Genomic DNA, 15,156 nt, shown 5'->3' with positions numbered 1-15,156 from the left:
AGCCTTGACCGGGTTCATCTCTAAGGCCACAGATAAATGCGCTCCTTTTTTTAAAGCACTTAAGGGAAGTAAGAAGTATATTACGTAGACCGATGAATGTGCCGAAGCATTTAAGAACCTCAAGGAGTACATGAGTAAAGCCCCTCTACTCTCCAAACCTGAAGTTGGCGACACCCTAATTGTTTATCTATCTGTCTCAGCTTCAGCAGTTAGTTCAGTCCTCATTCGTAAGGATGCTAGTATCGAACGACCTGTCTACTACGCTAGCAAAGCTCTACAAGATGCGGAGACACGATACTCCAACATTGAGAAATTAGCTCTAGCATTAGTCATGTCTACTCGGAAACTTCGCCCCTACTTCCAAGCACACTCCATTATCGTGCTTACCAATCACCCCCTTCGACAAATACTTCAGAATCCTGACACTTCGGGGTGAATAATCAAATGAGCCATAGCACTGGAAGAGTTTGACATCTCCTACCACCCAAAGCTAGCTCAACAGGGCCAAGCAGTTGCAGATTTCATTGCCGAATTCATTTATCCCGTTGATATTTCTCCTACACCTGAGGCAGCGGCTTCTTCACCCCTGGAAACCCGGAAGGTAGAACCAACACTCCCAGTATGGACTCTATATGTTGATGGCTCATCCAACCAACAGGGTTGTGGAGCAGGACTAGTCCTGACTACCCCCGACAAAGTGGCAATGGAGTATGCTCTCCGCTTCAAATTCAAAGCGTCAAATAATGAAGTCGAGTATGATGCCCTTTTAGCAGGCTTACGTTTGGCCAAACACCTTGGAGTTAAACAAATTAATATCTTCAGTGACTCCCAATTGGTGGTTAACCAGGTCACGAACAACTTTGATGCTAAGGATAACTCCATGGCAGCGTACCTTGCGCAAACACAGCTTTTGCTCAAGCACTTCCACTACCAGATCACCCAAGTCCCTCGAGCGGCAAGCAGTCATGCAGACGCTTTGGCTCGCCTCGCCTCAGCAATGGAAGACAAGATTATGAGCAAAATTCATGTCGAATTGTTGGCAACACCAAGCACCATGGTCGCATAAGTGTGCAACTTGCAACATGGGGATAGCTGGATTACCCCAATTTATAAATTCCTTGTTCATGGCACTTTCCCAAATGATAAAGTCCAAGCTAAACAGATTCGATACAAGTCTACCCGCTACCTGATCATTAATGACCAACTCTACAAACGAGGTTTCAACCTACCATACTTACGGTGCCTCACACATGAGGAAGCGAAAATTGTCCTTCGAGAAATACATAAAGGAGTCTGCGAAGATCATGCTGGATCTCGATCCCTAGCACACAAGGCTTTTCGCCAAGGATATTACTGGCCAACACTCCACCAAGATGCCATCAGAATATCCCGCTCATGTGATAAATGTCAACGCTACGCAACTATTCATCACTCTCCTCTCGAGCCTCTTACTCATATGATCAGCCCTTGGCCCTTGGCCCAATGAGGACTTCATTTGATCAGCCCAATGCATGCAGGAAAGGGCAAGGTCCGCTATGCAATCGTTGTAGTTGACTATTTCACAAAGTAGGCCGAAGTAGAACCCTTGGCAACCATTACTGAGGCAAAAATAGAAGACTTCGTATGGAAAAACATCCTTTGCAGATTTGGCATTCCTAATGCGATAACACGGATAATGGGCGACAGTTTGACAATAAGAAGTTCAGGATGTTCTGTTCTAAGTTCAACATCAACTTATGTTTTGCCTTCCGGCTCATCCCCAGTTTAACGGACAAGTTGAGGCCATCAACAAAATAATCAAGCGCACTTTGAAAACCAGCTTGGACAAGGCTAAAGGTTGTTGGCCAGAATTTGTACCCCAAGTTTTTTGGTCATACCGCACTTCATATCGGACTTCAACAGGAGAAACTCCATTCTCACTTACCTTTGGTACAGTGGTTGTTGTCCCAATTGAGCTTGAGCAAGCAACGTTTTGAGTCCAGAACTACATGCAAAGTGAAAATGACAAATAACTCACCCTCAACTTGGATCTAGTCGAGGAGCACAGAAACCAGGCTCACTTTAGGAATGTCGCCTACAAGCAGTGCATCTCCAACTACTATGACTCAAGAGTCAAACCTCGCTCTTTCAAAGTGGAGGACTGGGTATTGAAGAAAAGACTACTATGCGACAGAGTCCCGAGTGAAGGCACGCTTAGCCCAAATTGGGATGGACCGTTTGAAGTTATTGGCATCAGTTGCCCTGGTTCTTACAAGCTTAGGAGCTTCGATGGAAAGACCATTGGCCATCCATGGAACGCTGATCACTTGAAGTACTATTACAAGTAGACTCACACTGTACAAGTGTTGAGCTACGGCCATTTGGCATCCTATGTAATGAAGGCCATTTGGCATTAATTCAATAAAGAAGTGATTTAGACAACTTGGTTCTGACTCCCTTACATCTCTATCACTGAAACGCTCAGGTTCAAAGCTTCAACACGAATGCTTACAACATGAAATAAAGTCTAAGTATATGTCAACATGACTTATATCCAAACAAGGGATCCCTTCATGTATAGCAAAACATTCATAAGCATCACTCATGTCAATCAACATAAACATCATACATTCCAACACATCCATACATAAGCCAACTGTGCTTCGAAAGGGTTCAACACACTTTGTGTCATTCGACACTTGCTAGAATGTGTCTCGACACCTTGCCCTTATTCTCACCAAGCAAGTGATGAAATGTGAAGAAAGAACTCATCTTTATGCCACCAACGAGGTGATGAAATGTACAACCTGTACTCTTCTTCATGCCACCAACCAGGTGATAAAATGTACAATCTGTACTCTAATATCATTTGGCAACTTGCCACTCATGCCACCAACCAAGTGAATAAGGAATTCATCTTCGTGCCACCAACCAGATGATGAAATGTGATGAAAGGTGATAAAGGAACTCACATTCGTACCACTAACCAAGTGATGAAAGCAACTCACTATTCATTACACCAACCAGAAGATGAGTGGTACAACTTGTACATGTGAACTCCTAGTATTCACAAATAATCAAAAACCATCAAGCTTTACAACTCAACTAGGGGAGCACTTATGCCTAACAAGTGTTATAGTCACCAAAAAAGTCTTATTGCAAGCCAACAACAGCTTCAATGCATGGTATACAAAGATGAAGCTCTTCAACCCTCTTACATCTGCTTCAGACATTTCTCCTCTGTAACAATGCAAACACTACAACTCGTAGAAAGCTTCACACACTCTTGATCAAGACTGTTCGAAGCAAATTCAATTTATATGGTTCATCCAAACCTTTAACTACTACAAGGTGTGCCTTGCATCACAATCCCTTACTTAACAGTGTGGAAGCAAAATTGGTATATATTGTCTCTCCCACATTTTCTAATTTCTAATTTTCCCCCAAAAAAAAAAAAAAAAAAAAGGGAAATTCAACAAACTTCAACAATTCTCAAAAGCTTCACACACTCTTAATCATGATAGTGTGAAACAAAATCAATTTATGGTGCCAACAAAAGCTTCAACAAGTAAAGGGCAACAACAATTCTCAAAAAGCTTCACACACTTTTGATCAAGATGGTGTGAAACAAAATCAATTTATGGTGCCAACAAAAGCTTCAACAAGTAAAGGGCAACAACAATTCTCAAAAAGCTTCACACACTTTTGATCAAGATAGTGTGAAACAAAATCAATTTATGGTGCCAACAAAAGCTTCAACAAGTGAAGGGCAACTATAATTCTCAAAAGCTTCACACACTTTTGATCAAGATAATGTGAAGCAAAATTAATTTATGGTGCCCAATAAAGCTTCAACACAAAAGTTTCACCTACAAAGTTTCAACATCAAACAAAACTTCAACAACAAAGCTTCAACATCAAACAAAGCTTCATCAATGGAGAGCAACTACAATTCTCAAAAGCTTCACACACTCTTAATCAAGATAGTGTGAAGCAAAATCAATTTATGGTGCCCAACAAAGCTTCAACACAAAAGTTTCACCTACAAAGTTTCACCTACAAAGTTTCAACATCAAACAAAACTTCAACAACAAAGCTTCAACATCAAACAAAGCTTCATCAATGAAGAGCAACTACAATTCTCAAAAGCTTCACACACTCTTGATCAAGATATTGTGAAGCAAAATCAATTTATGGTGCCCAACAAAGATTCAACACAAAAGTTTCACCTACAAAGTTTCAACATCAAACAAAGCTTCAACATCAAACAAAGTTTCATTAATGGAGAGCGACTACAATTCTCAAAAGCTTCACACACTCTTGATCAAGATACTGTGAAGCAAAATCAATTTATGGTGCCCAACAAAGCTTCAACACAAAAGCTTCACCTACAAAGCTTCACCTACAAAATTTCAACACAAGAGCTTCACCTACAAACTTCAACATAAAAGCTTCACTTACAAAGTTTCAACACAATAGCTTCACCTACAAAGCTTCAACACAAAAGCTTCAAGAGAAAAGCTTCACCTACAATGTCACATCCCGGCCCAAAGCGGATCATTTCCCGGGCCCGCTCCACCACCGTAGCACGATATTTCAGCTTTAGGCTTACCATTCCCTCACGATTTTGTTTTTTGAGAACTCACGAGCAACTTCCCAGTGGGTCACCCATCATGGGATTACTCTAGCCTCCTTCTCGCTTAACTTCGGAGTTCCTACGGAACCCGAAGCCAGTGAGCTCCCAAAAGGCCTCGTGCAACGTAGGGATGGGAATATACATTTAAGGATCACTCCCCTGGGCGATGTGGGATGTCACATACAAAGCTTAAAGATAAAAGCTTCACCTACAAAGCTTCAAGACAAAAGCTTCACCTACAAAGCTTCAACACAAAAATTTCACTTACAAAGCTTCAACACAAAAGCTTCACCTACAAAGCTTGAACACCAAAACTTCACCAACAAAGCTTCAACACAAAAGCTTCATCTACAAAGCTTCACCTACAAAGTTTCAACACCAAAACTTCAACATCAAATCTTCACACAAAAAAAATAAATAAATTAATTAATTAATTAATTAATGAGCCTAAGCCTCCCCTTCTTTGGACCTAACAACTTTCATACCAAATATATATGAATGAGGAGTTTTGGGCAACCACTTAGAAAGGAAAATGGTGAAGTTTTGTTTGGAAAATTGCCTACTAGCAAGACACCTCCCTCATCAACTCCCTCGACCGGAGACTTGAGGGACTCCTACCATATACCACTACACCTTGGTACTCAGAAATTTCGCAACTACTCAGTGCCTTGGATTTTTCAAGTCCCCAACCGAGAAGTTTTCCTCACTCAAGAAATTAAGGGAGCATTATTTCAACCCACAGGTCCACCCACGAAGTTTCAACATGCAAACTTCAACAAAATAAAAAATTCAAAGAACTTAGTGAATGATACCTTAGTGTATTTAACACAACACGTTGAATGAAGTAAAGCTTATTTATTGATATCTTCGATAAATTACAAATACGTGCATACACATGAATCAAAACAAACAAACATGAGGGTGCCTTCACAAAGGCTGCTCAGGAGAAGTCTCAACACTCGGCAAAGCCCCAGAAATAGGAGGCACCAGAGGGTGATTATTTGGAGCCTCAGTACTGGGCAGAACCCTAGAAATAGGAGGCACCAGAGGTTGATCATTTGGAGCTTTAGTATGTGGTACAGCCCCAGAGGACGAAGGCAACAAATGCCTTTCGAACAAACTCACAAACCTCTGATGATCATTTAAAATCTGACCCTCGGATTCCTGTAACTGGTCAAGCTTTCTCTTCATGGTTGTAGCATAGCTATGTACGAGCATGTGCAACTGTCTATTCTCCTGCTTAAGCCCTCTGATCTCCTGTTTGAGACTTATCACTTCAGCCGCCAACGATTCAACTTGGCGGGTTCGAGCAAATAGGCGTTGGGCCATATTAGACACAAAACCTGCACATTGAACACTGAAAGCCAGAGAATCCTTAACAGCCAACTCATCGGACCGTTTGGAAAGTAATCTGTTGTCTTTGGGAGTAAGAAGATTCTTGACCACCACCGCAGCGGTCATATCATTCTTCATCACAGAATCCCCAATAGTAAGGGGACCAGTAGGAGATAAGAAGGATGGGAACCATATGTTATCTTGAGGAGACATGGCTACCTCTTCTACTCAAGTCCAAACGACGGTCGGAGGGGCCAGACATTCTCAGAAAAGATGAAGAAAAAAATGAAGTACAATAAGTCTCAGAAGTACGAAGATAAGGGGAAAATTCCTACAAGCAATAACTTTCAGAACGAACTCCTTGAACTTAATTGGTGCTCCTATAAAAGAAAGAGTCAGATCTTTAATAGGGCTGCTTGTTCAAAAATCGAAAAGGCACTATTCTCCAAATTTCAAGAAGCGGATTTCCTGGGTTAAAATTTATTAGCAATCTCCACACGCGACATCAGTTCCTCGGATACCAAGGACAACTTTGCCAAATAACTCTGACAAAGTTAAGACAGGTAAATGTTGAAGGCCCAGTTACCCTACTATTACCCACATGGATAAAGAAATAGCACCACTGCTTGATTATTGGAAAATCCTTATATGTGTCAAGCTCTGTGCTCCGTGGCAAAGCAGACTTGCAAAAATGCCCAACCTTTCTTCACATCTGAGAAAACACTCCCAACAGGATTGCTTGCCCAGAAATCGAAGAGGCACCGCTTTCCGAATCTCGAGAACCATATCCCCAACAAGATTGCCTGCTCAGAAATCGAAGAGGCATCGCTCCCCGAACTTCGAGAAGTCGGATTTCAATGGATAAAATTTGTCCACAATTCTCACACGCAACATCAGCTTTCTGGATACCACAGACCACTTTTTCAAAGTGCTCTGACAAAGTTAAAACACGTGAACCTTGCAACAACCACTACATTGCTTTGACCGAGAAAGGTAAAGGAACAGCATTACTACTCGCTCTTGGGACAATTCCTATATATGTCGACCTTCATCCTCCACAGCCAGGCAGACCTGCCAAACAAAAAAAAAATGCTTAACCCTTCCCCACATCCGAAATGGCACTCCCAATTTAGCCTCTCGAAATACTCCGTTTTCTTCTCCTTTGATAATACCCATGCCAACCAGCCATATCAGAGCAAGAATATCTCATATCATCAGGGTTGAAAGCAAGAGTATCCCATATCACATCCCACATCCGGAACCTTTGCCTGGTCACTTGCCTAGCATTGCTCTCGAGTACTCATCCTCAACTGTTGTCAAGGTCATGAATTCCTTCGGCAAATACCTCAAAACAGTTGGTACGATATTGGCTCTTTACATTGAAGCTGCCAAGCATGGATGAGTCACTGAGAAGTAGTGCTCTGAAGGGCCATTTAAATGCAAAGGTTGCGTACCATTTCTGCTATACAAAAGATTGAAGCAGAATGTTCAACCATGAGCTAGAACAGATCACTACAGCACGACACCCTTTCTTGTGGAACCGCACAATCCAGACGGAAGAGCCTAAGTCAAATCTAAGCTCGGCATCATTACTCTAATTGAAGAGATCGAGAAGCCTCAACAGCCTTTTGCTAGCACTGTCGTCGAAGAACAAAGTTTCGCCATACCACATCTACTACTTTGTCAAACAAGAAAAGTATCCCATATCATCAGGATTGAGCATACTCCAGGTTTGACGGATTGACCCTCAAATTCTGGAGTCGGCTCACTCCTTTAGAGGAAACCAGAAAACCCTCCAGCCCAATTCAAGAATACACTTGTGGAATGTCAAGTACAACAAAGCACGTGCCGATTTGTCTGTCTTCTCCAAAAATGAGAGTACCTCATATCATCTCTTCTCCCTGTTTCTTCTCTTTATCCTTATTGCTGAATAAGGGACAGGGAGAATGAGTACAATCAACCGGAACTCAAGATCAACCTACCGATCTGAGACTGATTGCTTGGAACCCTGATTGCTTACCTTGTCTGTCACCTCATTCGGCAAATCTCCTCGCTTAGAGAGTTGGAGGACTCCTACTATATGGTTTGTATCGCACTTGACCAAACCTGAAACTACAAGTAAGCTTCAACTGAAAATGATACATTACCTTGTGCATCAACGCCAACCAAAGATACCACTCCTAGATGAAGGAAAAGTACTTCCAAGAGAAGATGCCACATCTACTTACAGGACATAGAAGGCAAGTGAAGGCAACACCACACTTTGGTACTTGGAAGTTTCGTGATTACTCAATGGCTTGGATCTTGCAAGTCCCCAACCGAGGAGCTTCCCTCACTCGGGAACTTTGGGGAGCACTGTTTGTACCATACTTGACCAATCCCGAAACTACTAAGCACCGGTCAACAGCATACCGTCAAGGACGCACAAGACTTTTCCTCCAATCAGGAGGCCAATCACAACACGACACATGTCGGTATCAGAAGCCAATCACAACGCGACACGTGTCGATATCAGAGGCCAATCACAACACGACACGTGTCAATGTCAGAACAAAGCTAGAAACTCTCTTCTATAAAAGGAGATCATTCTCCCCACAATAATCTCTAATGTCATTTGTACTAAACTATTCACTAGAACTCACAAAAAAAGAGCTTGAACCTATGTATTTGTGTAAACCCTTCACAACCAATGAAAACTCCTCTACTCCGTAGACGTAGCCAATCTGGGTGAACCACGTACATCTTGTGTTATTTGCTTCCCTGTCTCTATTCATTTACATACTTATCCACACTAATGACCAGAACAACCTAGCGAAGGTCACAAACTTGACATTTTCTGTTGTACCAAAGTCCTCGCCGATTTTGTGCATCAACACGTTCCAATAATTATCATCAAAATCATTACCATAATTATCACACCGCGCCACAATTATTGTTTCCACCACTCAATTTGAATATTCTTTATACATAAACTTTAATTAAAAAAATTTATTTGACTTTAAGAAAATATTAGTGTTAGTCAAGTAAGAGTAATTATGAGGGAAGAAAAAATATGAACAACAGCTCTCTCAAGGAAAAAAGAAGATCCTAAGTCCGATATTTTGTAAGTTGTGATTCTACTTGATCGTGGCCATAAGTATGGTGCAATTCTCAACTAGTCTTTTCCGAGCCTGAATATGTAGATAATAGTAATTCACCACCAATTGTCTTCATTAACCAAAAAAAAAAAAAAAAAAAAGGGTGAGGTACTATAGGAGAAGGGCAATAGTCCCAATCTATAATGTTTTAGCTACATGGGACAAATTCCATTGTACGGTTTTGACCAAAAAGAGAAACGGAAAAGCTTTGACGTCAGCCGGTAAAATCTTATAAAAGGAGATCTTTTGAGGTACCAAAATCCGACATGGCGAAATATGATTGGCTGCTAGACGTCAACCTACGTGGCTCACTTAAAAAGGGTATAAATCGGTCATCAAATTTGTGACCGACAAAACGATCCACATTGCAAATACGAACTCAAGTTCCTTAAACAACCGCCAATCACCTCCCGCCACGTATGAAAAGCCCACCTTTGACCACACCACGGTTTTAATTCTCACAAAATCTCTTTCTTTATTGGCCGTCACCAAATCCCACGTAACAGCCCCGTCTCTTAGACAGGCTCTGATTTGTAACTTTAACCCCCAAATCCCCCGATTGCTTTCCTCAGGTAAAACCCTAATTTTGCAAATTTTATCAAAATCTCCGATCTGTACGGAAGGAGGCCGTTTGAAAATCGTCTGCGTCGCGGCCCACTGGTCCTCTCTTACAAGAGCGGTAGTTTCGTCAATTTTCAAAATTGTGTGTAAATCTGGCGTCTTTTGTTGAAATTGAGATTGCGTTTTGGGGGAATTTGATTGGTTTTTCACCTTGTAATTTGATCTCATTTATAGGGTTTTCAGGAGGAGTATTAGTCCAGTTCGATTTGATCGGAATTATAGTTCGAAGCAGGTTCCTTTGGAGTGATTACATTAACGATGAAGAACGTTGAGCGGATTGCCAATATCGCCTTAGCAGGTTTGCTCTCTATAAGCAGTAATTTAAATTTCTTTTCTCAATTTTAATTTATTGGGTTCTTTTTGTGGGTATAAATTGGAAAAATTAAGTTTGAGACTGAGTTGTTCATTGGGCTATGGATCTGCGGGGGAGTAGAATTACATAAATTATTAATCTTGATGGGTCTTTCAGTGAGGAAAAATGACACTCTAGTCTCTAAAAGCTTCAAATTATTTATTTATTTATTTATTTTGTTTAAAAAGAATCAAAATTTGAGGAGCATCTGGTGGCCTTGGACTAATCTTGAAGAACTAGAATATAATTGGCTATTTATAGCCTTGCTTTTAGTTTATGAAAGTAGGGATATGATGAACAGGATTTAGGGAATGACAGAACCACACATTGATTTGGTTTAAGACCGATATGTTGTAGGATATGCTTGGTGGTTGAGATAAGTGGGCTAATAAAATTTATGCACTGCCAGATTTCGTTCTGTATGTTTTTCGTTGCTATAAGTATTTGAAGTGAAAAGGGGATGAAAAATTTTCTTGGTACACTCTCACGGTTCTTGTTTGACTAGCGAATTTGGGGAAAGTATGTGAGATTACGTGCCTATCTGTTTTTATGCCCAATCCCAGTGTTATAAGTGCAATGCATCTTAGTTATCTAGTAAAAATTTGCAGTGTATATTCTGTAATGTTTAGATGCCATGGTTGAGGTTTGGTGGAATGGTCATCACTCGGCAATTAAATGACTAAGTTGCTTTTGGCTGCAGGTTTAACGTTAGCACCACTTGTTGTGAAGGTAGATCCAAACCTAAATGTAGTTTTAACTGCATGTCTCACGGTTTTTGTGGGTTGCTACCGGTCTGTGAAGCCAACTCCACCTTCGGTAAGTACAACTGTCCTTTTTATTCGTTTTGTGATGCATCTGTCCTTGTATTCTTGTCCCTGCTTAGAAATTCACGTTCATTCAATTATGCAGGAGACAATGTCTAATGAACATGCCATGAGATTTCCATTTGTGGGGAGTGCAATGCTGTTATCGCTATTTTTACTTTTTAAGTTCTTATCCAAAGACTTGGTCAATGCTGTATTGACGTGCTATTTCTTTGTTCTTGGGATCATCGCTCTCTCGTAGGTCCTTTATTTATAGTTTATTTTCAACTGCTATATTATTGTTAGAGTAAATTGTAGTAATGGTCCCTCAACTTTAATCAAATTGGAGCAATGGTCCCTCAACTAAAAATCCATTACCATTGGTCCCTCAACTTATCAAAATGTGTAGCTATAGTCCTTTTCCATCAATTTCGTCAAAATTTTGTCAAAATAAGTTATGTTGGAATAACCATTTATATAATTAGGGTCCCTCAACTCAACAAAGTGTGTAATTATGGTCCTTTTCGTCAACTACGTCAAAAATTTTGTCAAAACGAGTTATGTTGGAATGACCATTGCTACAATTGGGTTAAAGTTAAGGGACCATTTCTCCAGTTGAATTAAAGTTGAGGGACCAATGGTAATGGATTTTTAGTTGAGGGACCATAGCTGCATGTTTTGATGAGTTGAGGGACCAATGGTAATGGATTTTTAGTTGAGGGACCATTGCTCCAATTGAGTTAAAGTTAAGGGACCATAGCTACAATTTACTCTTATTGTTATATTAGCCGACCCCACTTAGTGGGATAAGGCTTTGTTGTTGTGGTTGTTGTATATTATTGTTATACTTTTTAATGTCCCTTATGTGTACAGGGCAACACTGTTACCTGCTATTGCACGATATTTGCCAGAGAGTTGGAATGAGGACCCTATCGTCTGGCGTTTTCCTTATTTCCGGTGTATGTGATGTCCCTTTCAGTTTTTTTTCTGCAAAGGAGTTTTTTTTTTTTTTTTTTTTTTTTTTTTTTTTTTTTGAAACTCTGGATTTACTGTCAATGTCAATGAATTCGATTTTATTTTATGCTATAATTCTTCTGAGTGTAGAAATTAATATGATCGCTTGAAGTGTTGTGTATATAGTTAGTGGATCTTCTAATAACTATTGGGAAGGTAGAAAAACATTTTCGTTATGGATCAATGACTCTCTTGTTTTAACATGGGTCCACCATTGTGTGAAAGCAGTTTGATAGTCTTGTGGTCTGAGTTTTTGTTTGAACTAGTTGACATTATCTTGCTTGCATCCTGCAGAATGATAATTTCCTTGCACCTTTTCTTTCACAGCTTTAGAGATTGAGTTCACAAAATCTCAGATTGTTTCTGCAATCCCTGGAACCTTTTTCTGCGCATGGTATGCTTCAAAGAAGCATTGGCTGGCTAACAATATATTGGGGCTCGCCTTCTGTATTCAGGTCTGTCAGCATCCGATTAATAGATATTTGAGTATGTTTAGCATCCTCTCTAATAATCATTTCTTCTCTTGTCTATATGTTTTGTAGTATTTTTCTTTTCCTTTTAAATTTTAACCCTGCACTGGCGTATGTTGTGAAATGTTTATTTAATCCGAGTATTGAAGAATTTCATTATTTTTCTTTTCAGGGAATTGAAATGCTTTCTCTTGGGTCTTTTAAGACTGGTGCTATCCTTTTGGTAAGAAGAGGGACCCTTGGATTTCTGCAAAAAAAATTTGACGTATTTCTATCTGCTTTTGTTTGTCTTTAGCACCGCTTGTGCTGCTGAACCTTCCTTTCTATCTCTGTTTTCACTGCTTTAACTCTTGATCTAGTATTTCGGTTTCCGGGTCACTGTGATTTTATCATTATACCCCTTGTTTCCTCTTGCTGACCGTTGCAATATTGGATGCTAATACTCCATGTATATGCACGTGTGTATTTATATATATATATATATATATATATATATATATATACACGTATTTTCTTTACTCTTTGGTCCTTGTGCATTGCAGGCTGGACTTTTTGTGTATGATATTTTCTGGGTTTTCTTCACTCCAGTTATGGTCAGTGTTGCCAAATCTTTTGATGCGCCTATAAAGGTTTGTACTCCCGATTAATCAAAGATCTTTTTACCAATAAATAGTCGGCTTCCTGATGTGGAAAAACTTCTAATGCTCTTACTGCAACCATGATTTAATTGGTCTGCAGCTGTTGTTCCCCACAGCAGATGCTGCACGTCCATTTTCTATGCTTGGACTTGGTGATATTGTTATCCCTGGTAAGGTTAAAACTTTCATATGCTATTATCTTGTATCTACTGCATGATTTTTCTAATAGGTTTTTATTTCTCATTTTGTTGTAAATTCGTTCTATAGAGTTTGAGTGTTATATTATGTGGAACTAAAATCTATGTATAATAGACGGTTTGATATGCTACCTAAGTTCTAACAGGTCTCATTCTTTTCCATTTGATATGCTACCTAAGCATAATGGATTTTGTAAGGACATTTGTTTTGAATCCTCTGGGACCACAAGCCACCTGATTTTGTCTTCCATAATTTAGCATCTATATTTCCCACTTTTGGATAGGTGAGGAATGCTGTGAAGCAGAAACATTTGCTTTCACTGTGTTTATTTGTACTTTTATTTTCTTATTTTCTTTTCTTTGCTTTTGAATCCTATCACGGAATTATAATATTTTGGTATTGTGGACAACAGGGATCGATCAATTACTTGAAAATGATTTTACTGATTGAGAATGACACGGTAAAATCTCTTCATTTTGGTTGTTGGTTCTAACTTTTAATGTTATATCTTCCTTCAGGTATTTTTGTGGCGTTGGCTTTGCGGTTTGATGTATCTAGGGGGAAAAAGGGCCAGTACTTCAAGAGTGCTTTTTTGGGATACACAGTTGGTTTGGTCCTCACAATTGTTGTAATGAACTGGTTTCAGGCAGCACAGGTGAGTTTGGCATAATTATGTTTGTTGTATTACTTTTCACCTAGTTCTCACTATGAATAGCCGGCTTGATTTTAATTGAAGTTCCCAATCTATTATAGTGACCACTTCTTTACTCTACGTTAATTTTTTGTCTCCTCCGTACATCATAATTAATTAATTACCTGATCCATCCTTTCTGTTCTCTGTTTACAGCCTGCACTGTTGTATATTGTTCCATCTGTTATTGGATTTTTGGCTGCTCACTGCATATGGAATGGCGACGTCAAACCGGTATGTGTGAACATCCATGCCTTCTTGTTTAATGTATTTGGTTTATGTTATTACATAAAGCAGATTATGAATATTTTTACTTGTAAGTTGTGGCATTACATTCAAACAATCCGTAATAATATCAACATAAATCCAGGAAAAAAAAATATATGCAATCCCATTAGTGGTTTTGGTTCCTGTACAAGTGACGGGCCAATGACTTAGGAATCCTTTTGTTAGATATATGCTATCATATATGTTTGTGAAGTCGATGTTAAAAGGGGCTTAAAGTTTTGGGGTGAAGGAAATATTGGAAACGAAAACTAAAGCTAACTTTTTAAGAGATGAAATCCAAAAGAGGGGTGAAAACTAGTCGTGTGCGTCGCTTCTTGTACATATTTGTAAATCTTTTTTATATTTTTTGAAATACTCTGAGTGAGATTCCGATCTCTATTGATGCAGCTGTTGGCGTTCGATGAGTCGAAGAGCGCGGTGATATCTGAAGAAGAAAGTGATCCCAAAACTATCAAGAAGGTGGAGTAAGTTGAAATACAGAGAAGAAGCCACAGAAAAGAACTTTCCAACTCAAAAAACAATCGCTGTTTTGCTCTTGGCTAGTTATGCAACTGCACGCCGTTGAAACAGTTTTTTCGAATCGAGGACAGAAATAATATTTCGGTTCCTTTTACAAGTTGCAACGATTACAGCAATGTTAGGTTAATACAGAAACCTTTCCCAATCTTTTTCTATCTAATTTTCATAGAAATTTCGAGTTGTTCATTTATTTTGCTGATAGATTCATCGCACACTTCAATGTTCAGGGAATGAGTTGACGTGTATTAGGCTAGTTGGTTAAGGCAATGTGTCTGTTATCTCGCCCCAAAATTTGAATCTCCATCTCTGTAAGTTCAAGTAGTTCGTCTTGTCAAAAATGTAGGTCGCATGGAAGTTACTATTACAGATCGAAGTCGATGCAAGGGAAGAGGTGGGTTCCATGACTGTGAGTGTAATAAATGAATGTGGTCCAAATAACAACACTCGTAATAAACTAGTAACAGTTGTCAACGTG

At 39.5% G+C, this 15,156-nt stretch overlaps 1 protein-coding gene across 1 annotated transcript; it reads left to right on the top strand.

The window, feature by feature from the left end:
* The first annotated feature begins 9,609 nt into the window (after window positions 1-9,609).
* LOC137717627 (signal peptide peptidase-like) lies at window positions 9,610-15,156 on the top strand. The gene is made up of 12 exons (XM_068457045.1): window positions 9,610-9,747; window positions 9,883-10,006; window positions 10,761-10,876; window positions 10,970-11,121; window positions 11,737-11,822; window positions 12,205-12,332; window positions 12,520-12,570; window positions 12,890-12,976; window positions 13,086-13,155; window positions 13,702-13,838; window positions 14,031-14,108; window positions 14,550-15,156. The coding sequence occupies exons 2-12, from the start codon at window positions 9,967-9,969 to the stop codon at window positions 14,628-14,630; spliced, it is 1,026 nt and encodes a 341-aa protein (XP_068313146.1). The 5' UTR covers window positions 9,610-9,747; window positions 9,883-9,966; the 3' UTR covers window positions 14,631-15,156.

This window comes from Pyrus communis, chromosome 15 (genome assembly GCF_963583255.1).
Source record: "Pyrus communis chromosome 15, drPyrComm1.1, whole genome shotgun sequence".
Lineage (NCBI taxonomy): Eukaryota > Viridiplantae > Streptophyta > Magnoliopsida > Rosales > Rosaceae > Pyrus > Pyrus communis.
This window is presented reverse-complemented; position numbering and strand designations above follow the sequence as displayed.

Coding starts and splice junctions, on each gene's coding strand:
- LOC137717627 (XM_068457045.1), top strand. CDS start 9,967: ATGAAGAACGTTGAGCGGATTGCCAATATCGCCTTAGCAG. Junction 12,333..12,519: donor GGCTCGCCTTCTGTATTCAG/GTCTGTCAGCAT, acceptor TTTTCTTTTCAG/GGAATTGAAATGCTTTCTCT. Junction 13,156..13,701: donor TGGTGATATTGTTATCCCTG/GTAAGGTTAAAA, acceptor ATCTTCCTTCAG/GTATTTTTGTGGCGTTGGCT.